Raw genomic sequence first — 16,507 nt, forward strand, 5'->3', positions numbered from 1 at the left:
ATCTTTTCATGTCATTTTGTAGCATTGGTGTACTATTCCATTGCACGAATGTACCACAATTTTTTACCCAGCCAACTACTGATGGATATTGTGAAGTTGTTTCCATTTTTGGCTATTAAAAAATCCTATGCTATAAATATTACCACACAAGAGACCTGGTTCACATGTGTGTTAGTTTCTCAGTGACCTATTTCTAGGAGTAAAACTGCTAAGTAATAAGTAATGCATATTTTCAACTCACTACAAGTTGCTAAACTCTTTCCTATTGTGGTGGTTCCGATTTTCCTTTGGAGCAGCAGTTCCTAATGCTCCACATTCTTTCCAAATAGTGGGATTTTTAGACTTTCTAAATTTTTACCAATGTCATGTTATTTTATTCATGGTTTATTATGGTTTTCATTTTCATTTCCAGTTTGAGTAATTTTCCATCAGTTTATTGATCACTTGTATTTTCTCGTTAGAGAAATATTTGTTTTGATTCTTCAAAATTATCCTTTCTTGTCACTAGCTTTTTCAGGTATTAATAGCAAAGTTGTTTCTCCTTGCATGTTTTGCAGAAGTGGCTGGTGAAGCCAACTAGTTCTACAAACCGAGGCTAGAGGGGTTTTTAACATATTTTTGTTATCAGGCTGTTGAGGTTTGTTTTGTTTTGTTCTAAAGATTTTATTTTTTAAGTAATCTCTACACACAATGTAGGGCTCAAAATCACAACCCCAAGATCGAGAGTCATATGCTCTTCCAACTGAACCAGCCAGGCACCCCAGGACTCTTGAGGTTTTTAAAATCTCCTGGCAATAGCGAGATCCTGCCTCCTGAATCATTGCTGCATCTACCCATTAAGGAGAAGGGCTGAAAATTTCTCCAGAGCCAGATACCTTCCTGCACTACCTGAAGTCACAATGCAGGGCTTTAAGGACAGGGCTCCCAGATGTAAAGTCTATGCGTCAGTATCATCCCACAAATTTTGATATATAGCATATTTTCATTATTGTTTAGTTCAAGTTGTATTCTAATATGTATTGTGATTTCTTCTTAACCCATGAGTGATTTAGAAGTGTTACTTAACTTCAAAACTTTTGAGATTTTTCCAGTTATTTTCTGTTAACAATGTCTAGTGGTCAAGGTGTATACTTAGAGTGATTTTCAATCTTTTGAATTGTTGAGCCTTGCTTATAGTCTATTTTGGTGAATATTCCATGTGTAATTGGAATGAATCTGTAGCTGCGGCTGCTGAAGGTTCCATTCTATGACAATAAAAAAGGTCGATTTGGTTAAAAATGTTCATATATTTGGGGCGCCTGGGTGGCTTAGTTGGTTAAGCATCTGACTCTTGATTTCAGCTCAGCTCATGATCTCAGGGTGATGAGATCGAGCTCCATGTTGGGTTCCATGCTGAGTGTGCAGCTTGCTTAGGATTCTTGCTTAGGATTCTTTCTCCCTGTCTCCTCCTCCCTCCACTTGTTATCCCTCTCTCTCTCTCTCTTAAAAAAAAATAATGTTCATATATTCTATATCCTTATTTGTCTATCTGCTTTTCTATCAAATACTTGGAGAAGTGTATTTAAATCTCAAGCTATGAGGATGGATTTGTTTACTTCTTTTACTTCTGTTATATCTTGAAGACATATTATTAGGTTTATGTACAGTGGTATGCTGGCAAATGTATAACAATCAACTATTTAAAAAAAAAAAAGGAAAAGACCCAGCCACCCCATCCCTCCCACCCCACCCCCCACTCCAGCAACCCTCAGTTTGTTTCCTGAGATTAAGAATTCCTCCTATCAGTGAGGTCATATGATACATGTCTTTCTCTGATTGACTTATTTCGCTCAGCATAACACCCTCCAGTTCCATCCACGTCGTTGCAAATGGCAAGATCTCATTCCTTTTGATGGCTGCATAATATTCCATTGTATATATATACCACATCGGAGGGGGAGATGAACCATGAGAGATGATGGACTCTGAAAAACAAACTGAGGGTTCTAGAGGGGAGGGGGGTGGGAGGATGGGTTAGCCTGGTGATGGGTATTAAAGAGGGCACATTCTGCATGGAGCACTGGGTGTTATGCACAAACAATGAATCATGGAACACTATATCAAAAACTAATGATGTAATGTATGGTGATTAACATAACAATAAAAAAATTTTTTAAATTTTAAAAAAGGAAAAGAAAGAGTCTTGATTTGTAGAATTTGCCAATACCCATGGTGTAAATACTCATGATATGGTCAATTTTAAGTTACCAATGTGACATCACTGAATACTGTATTGGGAAGAGATGTTTATAACTACCTCCTGTGAGTTGGTATGAGCCAACTCCAGCAATCATTCTAAATGTTCGTGCACATTTAGAATTATTACATCTTTCTGTTCAAATAGTTCTTTTATTATTGTGAAATGGTCCTCTTTTATCTAGCAATACTTTCTGCCTTAAGTTATTATTTGCCTGATATTAATATATTAACCCTATCTTTTTTGGCTAATATTTTCATAGTGTATTAGTTTTCATCATTTACTTTCAACTTATCTGTCCCATTTTTTAAAGATTTATTTATTTATTTGAGAGAGAGAGCCCGAGCAGGGGAAGGGGCAGAGGGAGAGAATATCTAAGCAGACTTCTGCTGAGCAGGAAGCCCAGCAGGGAGTTCAATCCCAGGAGCTATGAGATCAGGTCCTGAGCTGAATCCAAGAGTCAGACGCTTAACCGACTGAGCCACCCAGGCACCCAGGTCCCATTTTATCAAAAGTAATCAGCATATACTTCAATTTTATTTCCTGTTTTTCTCCAATCAGTGTTTATACTTTAATTGGAGTGGTGAATCCATTTACATTTATTGTAATTACTGATCCAGTTAAGCTCAAGTCTAACATATTGCTCTTTATTTTTTGTGTCATCTCTTCTTTGTTCTTTTATTCCTCCTTTCCTGCCTTTTCAAAATATTAATCAAATATTCTTTACTACCTCACTATATCATTTCTATTAGTTATATATCTCCTAATATTAATGTTTTATAATAAGCATACTCAAATTATTATAGTCTACCCTTAATCAATACTTTCACTACATTCTAAACTATGTAAACATTAAAACGGTTTAATTTCATTTGTTATCTCTTGACATTTTTGTTATTATTTTTACATATTATACTCCTGAATTTTTTACAAACACTGTAAGACATTGTTATTGATTTCAAATCAAGTCTTTTTAAAATGTTGCTAAAATATACATAGCACATTATTTATTATTTTTCAGTAGTCTTTTTATTAACCCATATATTTATTTTCTTCAGTTCTGTTTATTTAATATTACCCTTTCTTGTTTATACATGGAATCATTTTCCTTAGCCTAGAGAGCTTTAGTGGGGTTTTTCTTAGTGTCAGTCTGCTATTGTTGAATTCTCTCTGTTTTTGGATTGTTTGAGAACGTGTTTGTATTCTCCTTCATTTTGCAGTATGTTTTCCCTGGGTTCAGAGTTCTCTTGCCATTTATTTTCCAGCACTTTAGAAATGCCGGCACCTTGTTTTCATGCCTGAGTTGTTACTCTTACAAACATAGTGTTACTTTTAGTCTCCTAAAAGAAATGTGTGTTCATTTCTCTGTCTGCTTTTAAGATTTTGCCTTTATCTTTGGTTTTCAGCAAAGCCTCAGTATAGTTTTTCTTTGTATTTACCCTTTTGGTTTGTTGTGGGTTTTTTTGTTTTGTTTTGTTTTTCTTGTTTTGTTTTGTTTTTTGAGCTTTTGAATCTGAGAGTTGATTTTTTTCATCAATTTTGGAAACCTTTGAGCTATTCTTTCTTCAAATATTTCTTTCTTTTCTCTTCTCTAGCTTTGAAATTTTATTTAGACATACACATATCACTTGACTCTGCTCCACACATTTCTTGTACTCTCTTTTGTTATTGGTGTTTTCTACAGTTTTCCTATATTCAACTTGGATATTTCTACACCAATATTCTTCAGATTTGTGTTCTGCTATCTCCATTTGGCTCTTAAGACCATCCAATGCATCCTTATTTTGGATATTTATTTTGTAATTTTATATAACACATGATTATTTTTATAGCATCAGTTTTCTTTTGAATATCTTTGTCTTTTTACTCATTTTATCTATTATTTTCCTGTATTTCCTTTAACATACTTAAAGCAGCTATTTTAAAGAAACTTGACACTAATTCCGACATCTGGATCTGTCTGCTTCTATGAGCCATTTATTTTTGCTTCATTTCTTGATCACATTTTTTGCTTCTTTATGTGTCTTTTAATTTTTTATCCAAAGCCATACATTTCACATGAAATAAATGTAATAATAATGTTTATATTATTTACCTCCCATTGATAAGTGTTTGCTCTTTCTTGATCTAATCAAGAAGTGAACTCAGATGGGTCTGAGTTGCACTTCTATTTTGAGTCAGTCCACTTCTGGTTTCAAAAGTCTCAAGGTAAAGACCTTCTTGGCTTTTTATCAGTTACCTGGTTGGTCTCTTCTTCCTCCATCCTAGAACACTCTGAGAGATTTATCCTGCTTTTCTGATGTTTTGACCTCTGCTCTTAAATCTCACCCTGAGTGACTCAAATATGTCAACTGTCTTGATGAGGATACAGTTGTGTATTTGAAGCAAGATCCTTTTCTTATTGGGACTTTTTCTATGAGACTATAGGAATTTTCACTCCACTCTTAAGAAATTACTTAGGCTCCAGCAGAGCACACTCATTCTGCGGGTTCAGAATTTTTCATGTTAGACATGCCTCCAAGAGCTTGTCTCATTTTTCTTTTCCTCATCGCATTCCTCCATTCAGGCAAAGCCTGATCTTCAATCCATACCCAGAGTTGGCAAACACGACCAGATAAGAAATGGCCAAAAACTGTATATTTGCATAAAACAGGCCCTTCCCACTTTGGTTTAGTTTATTTAATCCTTTTTCTTCTCACAGTTTCCAGTTCCTTTCAACACACACACACACACACACACACACACACGAGTTTGTTGTTGTTTTTCCAATTTGCAGTAGGAACGTTGTTCTGTTCCATCCTATTCCATCGTATTTGGAGCGTTCCCATTCAAGTTTGTATCATCTTGTCATGCTTTAGTCTTCTAAATAGAATTTATCTACCTGTAATGCATATGATACATCTATTTAATTACTTATTTAATAACTAACTTCCCTAGTAGAACGGAAATACTTGAGAACAGGTACTTTGTCTCTTTTAAAATTTATTGTTTTTTCTTTAGAACTTAGAATAGTGCCCAGTAAGTATTTTCCGAATCAATGAATGAATAGTAGAATGCGGTGCAGCAGTTAAGAATAATATATAAAATATCTCCCCCATACTCCCTAAGAGGTCAGAGATAGCAAATGTTCCCTTATTTTCATTTTAAAACTTTCCATTTGTACATAAATTCCAGCTGGCAGATATTATCAATAATCCCACCTTTGATGACTTTTGTGTGTGCTGTACTTGCATTCCCAAAGGATAAGTCACTTTTAGCTTTCTACAGTGGCTGTCTCTATTGTTGCATAATCTTCATGAAGTGGCATGCACTTGCAGCTTCTCAATTTATTTTTATGTCTAATGTAGTGATAAAATAATAAATAGAATCATTATTTTGATTAAAAAACATAGTAAAGGAGAGAGGGTATGTGCTATGTGAGTGCTGTGAATTGTGTAATACTGATGAATCACAGACCTGTACCTCTGAAACAAATAATACATTATATGTTAAAAAATATATATAGTAAAGGCAAACTATTTCTATGGAAAGCTATTTTTACAAATTTATGTTGATTCAATTTCTGTAAGGTAAAAAATATATTTTATATATGTTAAAACATACTTTTGGATGGACCTGTAACAGCATAGGTATTTTTAAAAGCAAAAATAACCTAGACATATTGTAAATTTAAATAAGCACTTCAAGCACTTACTTTGTTCTTATTGTTTGTAGATTGCAAAGGACCTCCTCCAAGAAAACAGACTGAAGTTTTGTCTGGTGCCTGGCCTGAACAAACATATCCAGAGGGCACGCAGGCTACATATAAATGCCGACCTGGATTTAGAACTCTTGGAGCTATTATAATGGAATGCAGGAATGGAGAATGGGAGTCTCTTAATCCATTGAGGATATGTCGGGGTAAATAATTCATATATTTGTGAAATTTATGAAAACTTAATTATTAAAATACTGAATGTTTGATGCAATATTAGCTGAATTATATAACTGTCATTTAAATACAAAATCGTATACCATCATTATTCTTAATAAATTGTTGTAATCTTCTAAAATAAAAAAAAACCAACCATACAGATAAGTCTAATTTTAAAACAATAATTGACATTTTTCACTTTTGCACATCTTCAATTATGTCCTCTGATATAATATCAAATGTCATTTTCCTTGAACTCCTACATAAAATGTGTTTCCCCATGCTACATAATAATATCATTATTTTTTTCATTTTAGAAAGGCCCTGTGGACATCCTGGAGATACTCCTTTTGGTTCTTTTCATCTTGAAAGAAGAAATGAGTTTGTATATGGTGCAAAGGTTGTTTACACATGTGATGAGGGGTATGTAGTCAATATTAAAAGAGGCTTATAATTGGGGCAGTTATAATTTAGGTATTAAATAGGAACTTTACTAATTAGTATTTTTAAGGTTACTTTATTTTTCTATGAGCACTTTTATAAGTACCATACAAGGAATCTGAAAAATTAAACTATAATGGAAATGATTATATTTGGATACCAAATTATCTCCTTAACATTGAAAAATTAAAATGATTATAATTACTCTGGTAGAGTGTAGTTATAGGAGGGCTGGAAAATAGTATACATATAAATAAGGGTTTATTCCAATGAGTCCTGACTACATTCTATTATGTGCAGAGTACATGGGAGTTCAATATGCCAGGGACAGTGGGAATGTTAACAAAATCAGATTACATGGCACCTCTTTTGATAAAAGCTTATAAAGTTTAGGAGAAGCAGATATTTTACGCTGACATAATAGTAACTACCACTCTTTAAGTTTCCATGGTCTGCAAATTATTCTTATCACATGAACCAAAAATGCTACTATGTTCATAGTCATTGACTCTTTGTTCTCTAACCACCTACTGGATTTCCATGGCTAATCTTAACACTATGATACCTCTTCAGTGTTCTTTATTTCTGTTATTCCCAGCCAGGTCAAAAAATTGTTTTGAAGAAAGTTTCATACATGAGAAAACCAATATCATTACAATTTTATGCTACATAAATATAAATAGGACCAAGAAATTACAAATTTGGCTCTTGGGTGGCTTAGTCAGTTAAGAAAGTGTCTGCCTTTGGCTCAGGTCATGATCCCAGGTCCTGGGATGGAACACCAAGTCAGGCTCCCTGCTCAGTGGGGAGTCAGCTTCTCTTTCCCTCTCTGCCCCCCCCACCCTGCTCTCTCGCTCTCTCTCTCTCTCTCAAATAAATAAATAAATAATCTTTTTTTAAAAAGAAATTACAAATTGATTCTTATTATTCTCTTCTCATTTATTTCTTGATTTGAGGCAATAAAATATAATATTTTAAAGCTTAGGCTTTGGAGTAAGCCTGCATCCCAAAACTCCACAACTCAATAACTGTATTATTTTAATGACTCTTAACTCCCATTTCCTCAATTCTAGAAATAGAAACACAACAGGTGCATCATAGGATTGGTGGAAGAAATAAATAAGATATACATTGAAGCCCTTTGAAGAGTTCCTAAGATATTGACACCCATAAGTCTTAGTTCTTATGAATTTAGGCTCACTTTGGCCACTACCTGAGGGAGATATTTCAAAGACATTTTTAGCCCAACTTTTAATCATTACTGATGACTTTAATTACACATGACCAAATAGATGAAGACCATCTGGTCCTCGCTTTCCAACTGCCTCATTCCTCACCTCTGAAACATCTCTTCCAATCCAGGCTAGTCTGGCCCCTGTAGGTTCCACACTTGACCCGGCAAAAGGGATCAAAACTCGGGACACCTGGGTGGCTCAGTCAGTTAAGCATCTGCCTTCGGCTCAAGTTATGATCCCAGGGTCCTGGGATTGAGTTCCGCATCAGGCTCCCTGCTCAGCAAGGAGCCTGCTTCCCCTCTGCCTGCTGCACCCTCTGCTTGTACTCTTGCACTCTCTCTCTCTCTCTGGTAAATAAATAAATAAAATCATCAAAAAGGGGGGGGATCAAAACTCATAGACTTCTTCTACTAGATTCCCTAAATCTCTTTTTTTTATTATTATGTTATGTTAATAACCATACATTACATCATTAGTTTTTGATGAAGTGTTCCAAGTTTCATTATTTGCATATAACACCCAGTGCTCCATGCAGAACGTGCCCTCCCTAACACCCATCATCGGGCCAACCCATCCTCCCACACCCCTCCCCTCTAGAACCCTCAGCTTGTTTTTCAGAGTCCATCATCTCTCATGGTTCTTCTCCCCCTCCGATTTCTCCCCCTTCATTCTTCCCCTCCTGCTATCTTCTTCTTCTTTATTTTTAACATATAATGTATTATTTGTTTCAGAGGTACATATCTGTGATGCCACAGTCTTGCACAGTTCACAGAACTCACCATAGCACATACCCTCTCCAGTGTCCATCACTCAGGCACCCCATCTCTCCCACCCCCCACCACTCCAGGAACCCTCAGTTGGTTTCCTGAGATTAAGAATTCCTCATATCAGTGAGGTCATATGATACATGTCTTTCTCTGATTGACTTATTTCGCTCAGCATAACACCCTCCAGTTCCATCCACGTCATTGCAAATGGCAAGATTTCATTCCTTTTGATGGCTGCATAGTATTCCATTGTATATATATACCACATCTTCTTTATCCATTCATCTGTCAATGGACATCTTGGCTCTTTCCACAGTTTGGCTATTGTGGACATTGCTGCCATAAACATTGGGGTGCACATACCCTTTCAGATCCTTACATTTGTATCTTTGGGGTAAATACCCAGTAGTGCAATTGCTGGGTCATATGGTAGCTCTATTTTCAACTTTTTGAAGAACTTCCATACGCTTTTCCAGAGTGGCCGCACCAGCTTGCATTCCCACCAACAGTGTAGGAGGGTTCCCCTTTCTCCGCATCCCTGCCAACATCTGTCGTTTCCTGACTTGTTAATTTTAGCCATTCTGACTGGTGTGAGGTGATATCTCATTGAGGTTTTGATTTGGATTTCCCTGATGCCGAGCGATGTTGAGCACTTTTTCATGTGTCTGTTGGCCATTTCGATGTCTTCTTTGGAAAAATGTCTGTTCATGTCTTCGGCCCATTTCTTGATTGGATTCTTTGTTCTTTGGGTGTTGAGTTTGATAAGTTCTTTATAGATTTTGGATACTAGCCCTTTATCTGATATGTCATTTGCAAATATCTTCTCCCATTCTGTCGGTTGTCTTTTGGTTTTGTTGACTGTTTCTTTTGCTGTGCAAAAGCTTTTTATCTTGATGAAGTCCCAAGAGTTCATTTTTGCCCTTGCTTCCCTTGCCCTTGGCCATTTTTCTAGGAAGAAGTTGCTGTGGCTGAGGTCAAAGAGGTTGCTGCCTGTGTTCTCCTTTAGGATTTTGATGGACTCCTGTCTCACATTGAGGTCTTTCAACCATTTTAAGTCTATTTTTGTGTGTGGTGTAAGGAAATGGTCCAGTTTCATTCTTCTGCATGTGGCTGTCCAATTTTCCCAACACCATTTGTTGAAGAGACTGTCTTTTTTCCATTGGACATTCTTTCCTGCTTTGCCAAAGATTAGTTGACCATAGAGTTGAGGGTCCATTTCTGGGCTCTCTATTCTGTTCCACTGATCTATGTGTCTGTTTTTGTGCCAGTACCATACTGTCTTCATGATGACAACTTTGTAATAGAGCTGGAAGTCCAGAATTGTGATGCCACCAGCTTTGCTTTTCTTTTTCAACATTCCTCTGGCTATGCGGGGTCTTTTCTGGTTCCATACAAATTTTAGGATTATTTGTTCCATTTCTTTGAAAAAAGCGAATGGTATTTGATGGGGATTGCATTGAATGTGTAGATTGCTCTAGGTAGCATTGACATCTTCACAATATTTGTTCTTCCAATCCATGAGCATGGAACGTTTTTCCATTTCTTTGTGTCTTCCTCAATTTCTTTCATGAGTATTCTATAGTTTTCTGAGTACAGATCCTTTGCCAATTTGGTTAGATTTATTCCTAGGTATCTTATGGTTTTGGGTGCAATTGTAAATGGGATCGAATCCTTAATTTCTCTTTCTTCTGTCTTGTTGTTGGTGTATAGGAATGCCACTGATTTCTGTGCATTGATTTTATATCCTGCCACTTTACTGAATTCCTGTATGAGTTCTAGCACTTTGGGGGTGGAGTCTTTTGGGTTTTCCACATAAAGTATCATATCATCTGCAAAGAGTGAGAGTTTGACTTCTTGTTTGCTGATTTGGATACCTTTTATTTTTTTCTTGTCTGATTGCTGAGTCTAGGACTCCTAAAACTATGTTGAATAGCAGTGGTGATAGTGGACATACCTGCTACGTTCCTGACCTTAGGTGGAAAGCTCTCAGTTTTTCCCCATTGAGAATGTTATTCACTGTGGGTTTTTCATAGATGGCTTTTATGATATTGAGGTATGTACCCTCTATTCCTATACTCTGAAGAGTTTTGATCAAGAAAGGATGCTGTACTTTGTCAAATGCTTTTACTGCATCTATTGAGAGGATCATATGATTCTTGTTCTTTCTTTTATTAATGTATTGTATCACAATGATTGATTTGCAGATGTTGAACCAACATTGCATCACAGGATCAATCCCACTTGGTCGTGGTGAATAATCCTTTTAATGTACTGTTGGATCCTATTGGCTAGTATTTTGGTGAGAATTTTTACATCCATGTTCATCAAGGATATTGGTCTGTAATTCTCCTTTTTGATGGGGTCTTTATCTGGTTTGGGAATCAAGGTAATGGTGGCCTCATAAAATGAGTTTGGAAGTTTTCCTTCCATTTCTATTTTTTGGAACAGTTTTAGAAGGATAGGTATTAATTCTTCTTTAAATGATTGGTAAAATTCCCCTGGGAAGCTATCTGGCCCTGGGCTTTTGTTTGTTGGGAGATTTTTGATGACTGCTTCAATATCCTTAGTGGTTATAGGTCTGTTCAGGTTTTCTATTTCTTCCTGGTTCAGTTTTGGTAGTTGATACATCTCTAGGAATGCATCCATTTCTTCCAGATTATCTGATTTGCTGGCATAGAGTTGCTCACCATATGTTCTTATAATTTTTTGTATTTCTTTGGTGTTGGTTGTGATCTCTCCTCTTTCATTCATGGTTTTGTTAATTTGGGTCATTTCTCTTTTCTTTTTGATAAGTTTGGCCAGGGGTTTATCAATCTTGCTAATTCTTTCCAAGAACCAGCTTCTAGTTTCATTGATCTGTTCTATTGTTCTTTTGGTTTCTGTTTCATTGATTTCTGCTTTGACCTTTATTATTTCTCTTCTCCTGCTGGGTTTAGGCTTTATTTGCTGTTATTTCTCCAGCTCCTTTAGATGTAGGGTTAGGTTGTGTGTTTGAGACTTTCTTGTTTCTTGAGAAAGGCTTGTATTACTATATACTTTCCTCTTAGGACTGCCTTTGCTACATCCCAAAGATTTTGAACAGTTGTGTTTTCATTTTCATTGGTTTCCATGAATTTTTTTAATTCTTCTTTAATTTCCTGGTTGACCCATTCATTCTTTAGTAGGATGCTCTTTAGCCTCCATGTATTTGAGTTCTTTCTGACTTTCCTCTTGTGATTCAGCTCTAGTTTCAAAGCATTGTGGTCTGAAAATAGGCAGGGAATGATCCCATTCTTTTGGTACCAGCTGAGACCTGATTTGTGACCTAGGATGTGATCTATTCTGGAGAATGTTCCATGGGCACTAGAGAAGAATGTGTATTCTGTTGCTTTGGGATGGAAAGTTCTGAATATATCTGTGAAATCCATTTGGTCCAGTGTGTCATATAAAGTCTTCATTTCCTTGTTGATCTTTTGCATAGATGATCTGTCCATTTCATTGAGGGGGGTGTTAAAGTCCCCCACTATTATTGTATTGTTGTCAATGTGTTTCTTTCCTTCTGTTATTAATTGCCTTATATAATTGGCTGCTCCTACGTTAGGGGTATAGATATTTACAATTGGTAGATCTTCTTGTTGGATAGACCCTTTAAGTAGGATATAGTGTCCTTCCTCATCTCTTATTACAGTCTTTGGTTTAAAATCTAATTTGTCTGATCTAAGGATTGCCACCCCAGCTTTCCTTTGGTGTCCATTAGCATGGTAAATGGTTTTCCACCCTTTCACTTTCAATCTGGGGGTGTCTTTGGGTCTAAAATGAGTCTCTTGCAGACAGCATATCGATGGGTCTTGTTTTTTAATCCAATCTGATAGCTTGTGTCTTTTGATTGGGGCATTTAGCCCATTTACATTCAGGGTAACTATTGAAAGATAGGAATTTAGTGCCATTGTATTGCCTGTAAGGTGACTGTTACTGTATATTGTCTGTGTTCCTTTCTGGTCTATGTTGCTTTTAGGTTCTCTCTTTGCTTAGAGGATCCCTTTCAATATTTCTTGTAGGGCTGGTTTCATGTTTGCAAATTCCTTTAGTTTTTGTTTGTCCTGGAAGCTTTTTATCTCTCCTTCTATTTTCAGTGACAGCCTAGCTGGATATAGTATTCTTGGCTGCATGTTTTTCTCAATTAGTGCTCTGAATATATCATGCCAGTCCTTTCTGGCCTTCCAGGTCTCTGTGGATAGGTCTGTTGCCAATCTAATGTTTCTACCATTGTAGGTTACAGATCTCTTCTCCCGAGCTGCTTTCAGGATTTTCTCTTTGTCTCTGAGACTTGTAAGCTTTACTATTAGATGTCAGGGTGTTGACCTATTTTTATTGATTTTGAGAGGGTTTCTCTGTGCTTCTTGGGTATTGATTCCTGTTTCCTTCCCCAAATTAGGGAAGTTCTCTGCTATAATTTTCTCCAATATACCTTCTGCCTCTCTCTCTTTCTTCTTCTGGGATCCCAATTATTCTAATGTGTTTCATCTTATGGTATCGCTTATTTCTCGAATTCTGCCCTTGTGATCCAGTAGTTGTTTATCTCTTTTTTTCTCAGCTTCTTGATTTTCCATCATTTGGTCTTCTGTATCACTGATTCTCTCTTCTGCCCCACTTATCTTAGCAGTTAGAGCCTCCATTTTTGATTGCACCTCATTATAGCCTTTTTTATTTTGACTTGGTTAGATTTTAGTTCTTTTATTTCTCCAGAAAGCATTTCTCTAATAACTTCCAAGCTTTTTTCAAGCCCAGCTAGTATCTTTAAAATCATCATTCTGAACTCTATTCCAACATCATACTAATGTCCGTATTGATTAGGTCCCTGGCAGTCAGTACTGCCTCTTGTTCTTTTTGTTGAGGTGATTTTTTCCATCTTGTCATTTTGTCCAGAGGAGAACAGATGAATGAAAGAACAAAATGCTAACAGGGTAACAATGTCCCCAGAAAATATACACTAAATAAATCAGAAAAGACCTGAATGAAACCAGGGGAAAAGAAAGGGAAAGAAAGAAAAAAGAAAAAGATAAAAATAAACAAAAACAAAACAAAACAAAAACAGAATATGATCAAATATGATCAGGCTGTTGCATAGATCAGTGCCACACACTAGATTTTGGGTGTATTTTGGTCTGTTAGAAGAAACTGCCTCCCAAAATTTTAAAGAAATAAACTTATATATATAAAAAAATAAGGGTTAATACGATGAAGGGATGGAATATGACTGTAAAGATGAAAATTATAAAATATTTTATAAAAGGAATTGATAAGATAAGAAACTGGTTGAAAAAAGAAATAAGAGGATTTAAAAAAAAAGAGGGGGGAGAGAATGTGATCAGGCAGGAGACTAGAACAAAGCCATACACTAGAGATTTATGGTATATTTTGATCTGTTAGAAGAAACAGTATCTCAAAATTTTAAAGAGAGAACTACTTATATATATACACCAAAAATAAGGGTACTACTATGAAGGGATAGAATATGACTCTAAAAATGAAAAATAAAAAATATTTTTAAAAAAAGGGATTGATAAGATGTTGGTTAAAAAATGGAAAAAGAAAAAAAAAAAGACAGTTAAGAAAAAATTAACTTTAGGGCACCTGGGTGGCTCAATTGGTTAAGCGGACTGCCTTCGGCTCAGGTCATGATCCTGGAGTCCCTGGATCGAGTCCCACATCAGGCTCCCTGCTCAGCAGGGAGTCTGCTTCTCCCTCTGACCCTCCTCCCTCTCATGTGTTCTCTCTCTCTCAAATAAATAAATAAAATCTTTAAAAAAATTAACTTTGAAAGACTAAAGAATCATTGTAAAAAAGCCATGAATTCTATGTGCAGTATTCCCCTAGCGCTGGAGTTTTGCCATTCTCATTGATCAGTAAACTTGGTCTTGGCTGGCTGTTCTTGCTGATCTTCTGGGGGAGGAGCCTGTTGCCATGGTTCCCAAATGTCTTTGCCCAAGGTGGAATTGCCCCACCCTTGCCAGGTCTGGGCTAAGTAATCTGCTCAGGTTTGCTCTCGGGAGCTTTTGTTCCCTGCAAGCTTTCCGTACAGCTTTGGAGGACAAGAGTGAAAATGGCAGCCTCCCAATCTCTGCCCTGGAGGAGCCTAGAACTTGGGGCCCGCTCCTCAGTGAGCCCCCAGAGAAAAGCAGTCAATCACTCCCATCTCCCTGGTCTCCAGCTGCACTCCGTGCTCACCTTGCCTGTGACCGAGCATTTCTATCTCTAGCACCTGACCCCGTGTGGAGTCTCCAAACCCAGTAGATCCCTGCAGTGTGCTCCATACTCCCACCCTCCACAATTATGATATTTTTGGAACATTTTGGACTTTTTACATAATCAAGGATAGCACTAGTCCAAATTTCTTAGCATGTGGTTTATTTTAATTTTAATTTTTTTATTATTTTTAATTAATTTTTCCAGAGTGTAGTCATCAAGTCAGGTCTGCATATATAAGCCATTCAGTGTCAAATTTATCTAACTGTGGTAACTCATTAACCCCATCCTTAAAATCTAAAATGCTCTACTTGAATGGGAGTTCCTTGGGGCAGATGCAAAATGTGCCATCATTACCAGAGGCTTTAGATCAAGGCAAAGCATCCTTCTTAATATTACAGTGAACAGCTAGAGGTAAAAAGCTTTTTCTCCAAAACAAGGTAATGGGCAACATTTTGATAACCACAAGAGAGATAATTTTGAGAACAGAACTTTCATAAACTTCTAAATAATTCTATCTAGACAAATATTTCCTTCATCTGCAAATAAGGATTATTTCACCCATTACACAAGAAAAGAAAAACTTTCTCCCTCAAAAAATACTTTGTCTTGGGGCACCTGGGTGGCTTGGTCGGTTGGGCGGCTGCCTTCAGCTCAGTTCATGATCCCAGGGTCCTGGGATCAAGCCCCATGTCCAGCTCTCTGCTCAGTGGAGAGCCTGCTTCTCCCTCTCCCTCTGCCTGCCGCTCTGCCTACTTGTGCCCTCTCTCTCTATCTCTCTGTCAAATAAATAAATAAAATCTTTGAAAAAAAATACTTTGTCTTTCTTTGAATGTTATTGAACCATGTTTTTGGATTTTGGTTTGGGTTCAAAGAGGTTATAACATTGTTAAGTGTAACTAACTGACTGGCTCAATGAAAAGATAAAAAGATATTGTGCACAAAATCATAATGAGTTCATGTTGTGAACCAAAGATTATGACTCTTCCAAGTCCATGTGCCTGAGGACTTGAGGGCCTTTCTTAAGTAAGAAAGAAGCTTAAGAAAGAAAGAGAAGAAATTTAAGAAAAAGAGAGAGAAAAGAAAGAAAAGGAAAAGGAAGAGGAGGGGAGGGAGAGAGGGAAGATGGAAAGGAGGAAGGAAGGAAAGAAGGGAGATGGGGAGGGAGGGAGGAAGGTAGGAAGGAAGGTGGGAGGGAGGAAGGAAGGGAAGGAGAAAGGAAGGCAGGAAATGCATATGGTATTAATTTTCTCTGAAATGGAGTTTCTGGACATTCAGAATGGTATCAAAATTGCATATAAATACCCATTAGCTCACCACTCTGTTATTTTTGGTTTTCAGGTATCAGTTGCTAGGTAGGATTAATTTCCGTGAGTGTGAACCAGATGGATGGACCAATGATATTCCTCTTTGTGAAGGTATATGTAAAATTGATTTACTAATATATTCAAATATTTAAAATATCTAAGAGTTTTTGAAATGTCTTACATTAAAATATCCTTAAAATTTGTAATTAAATATTTTTTACTTAAAGTATTTTTGTAGCTTCTAATATAGTACAGAATGGATATCTAAGCTTTTTATTACTACATTATTTTGTGTTTCATTAACCAAATATGAATACAGACTCATCTGACCTAATATTCAAAGTATTAGAGATTAGGAAATCTAAAACCTATTTTCCTTTCCT

At 36.5% G+C, this 16,507-nt stretch overlaps 1 protein-coding gene across 1 annotated transcript in view; it reads left to right on the forward strand.

Annotated features, from left to right (window-relative positions):
- Window positions 1–16,507, forward strand: part of CFH (complement factor H) — a 106,060-nt gene that overhangs the window by 13,685 nt on the left and 75,868 nt on the right. Inside the window, exons 2-4 of the mRNA XM_044916050.1 lie at window positions 5,951–6,136; window positions 6,467–6,572; window positions 16,159–16,235. Coding sequence (XP_044771985.1) covers window positions 5,951–6,136; window positions 6,467–6,572; window positions 16,159–16,235 — 369 coding nt within the window. The remainder of the gene's footprint in view (window positions 1–5,950; window positions 6,137–6,466; window positions 6,573–16,158; window positions 16,236–16,507) is intronic.

Source organism: Neomonachus schauinslandi, chromosome 6 (genome assembly GCF_002201575.2).
Source record: "Neomonachus schauinslandi chromosome 6, ASM220157v2, whole genome shotgun sequence".
NCBI classification, from domain to species: Eukaryota; Metazoa; Chordata; class Mammalia; order Carnivora; family Phocidae; genus Neomonachus; species Neomonachus schauinslandi.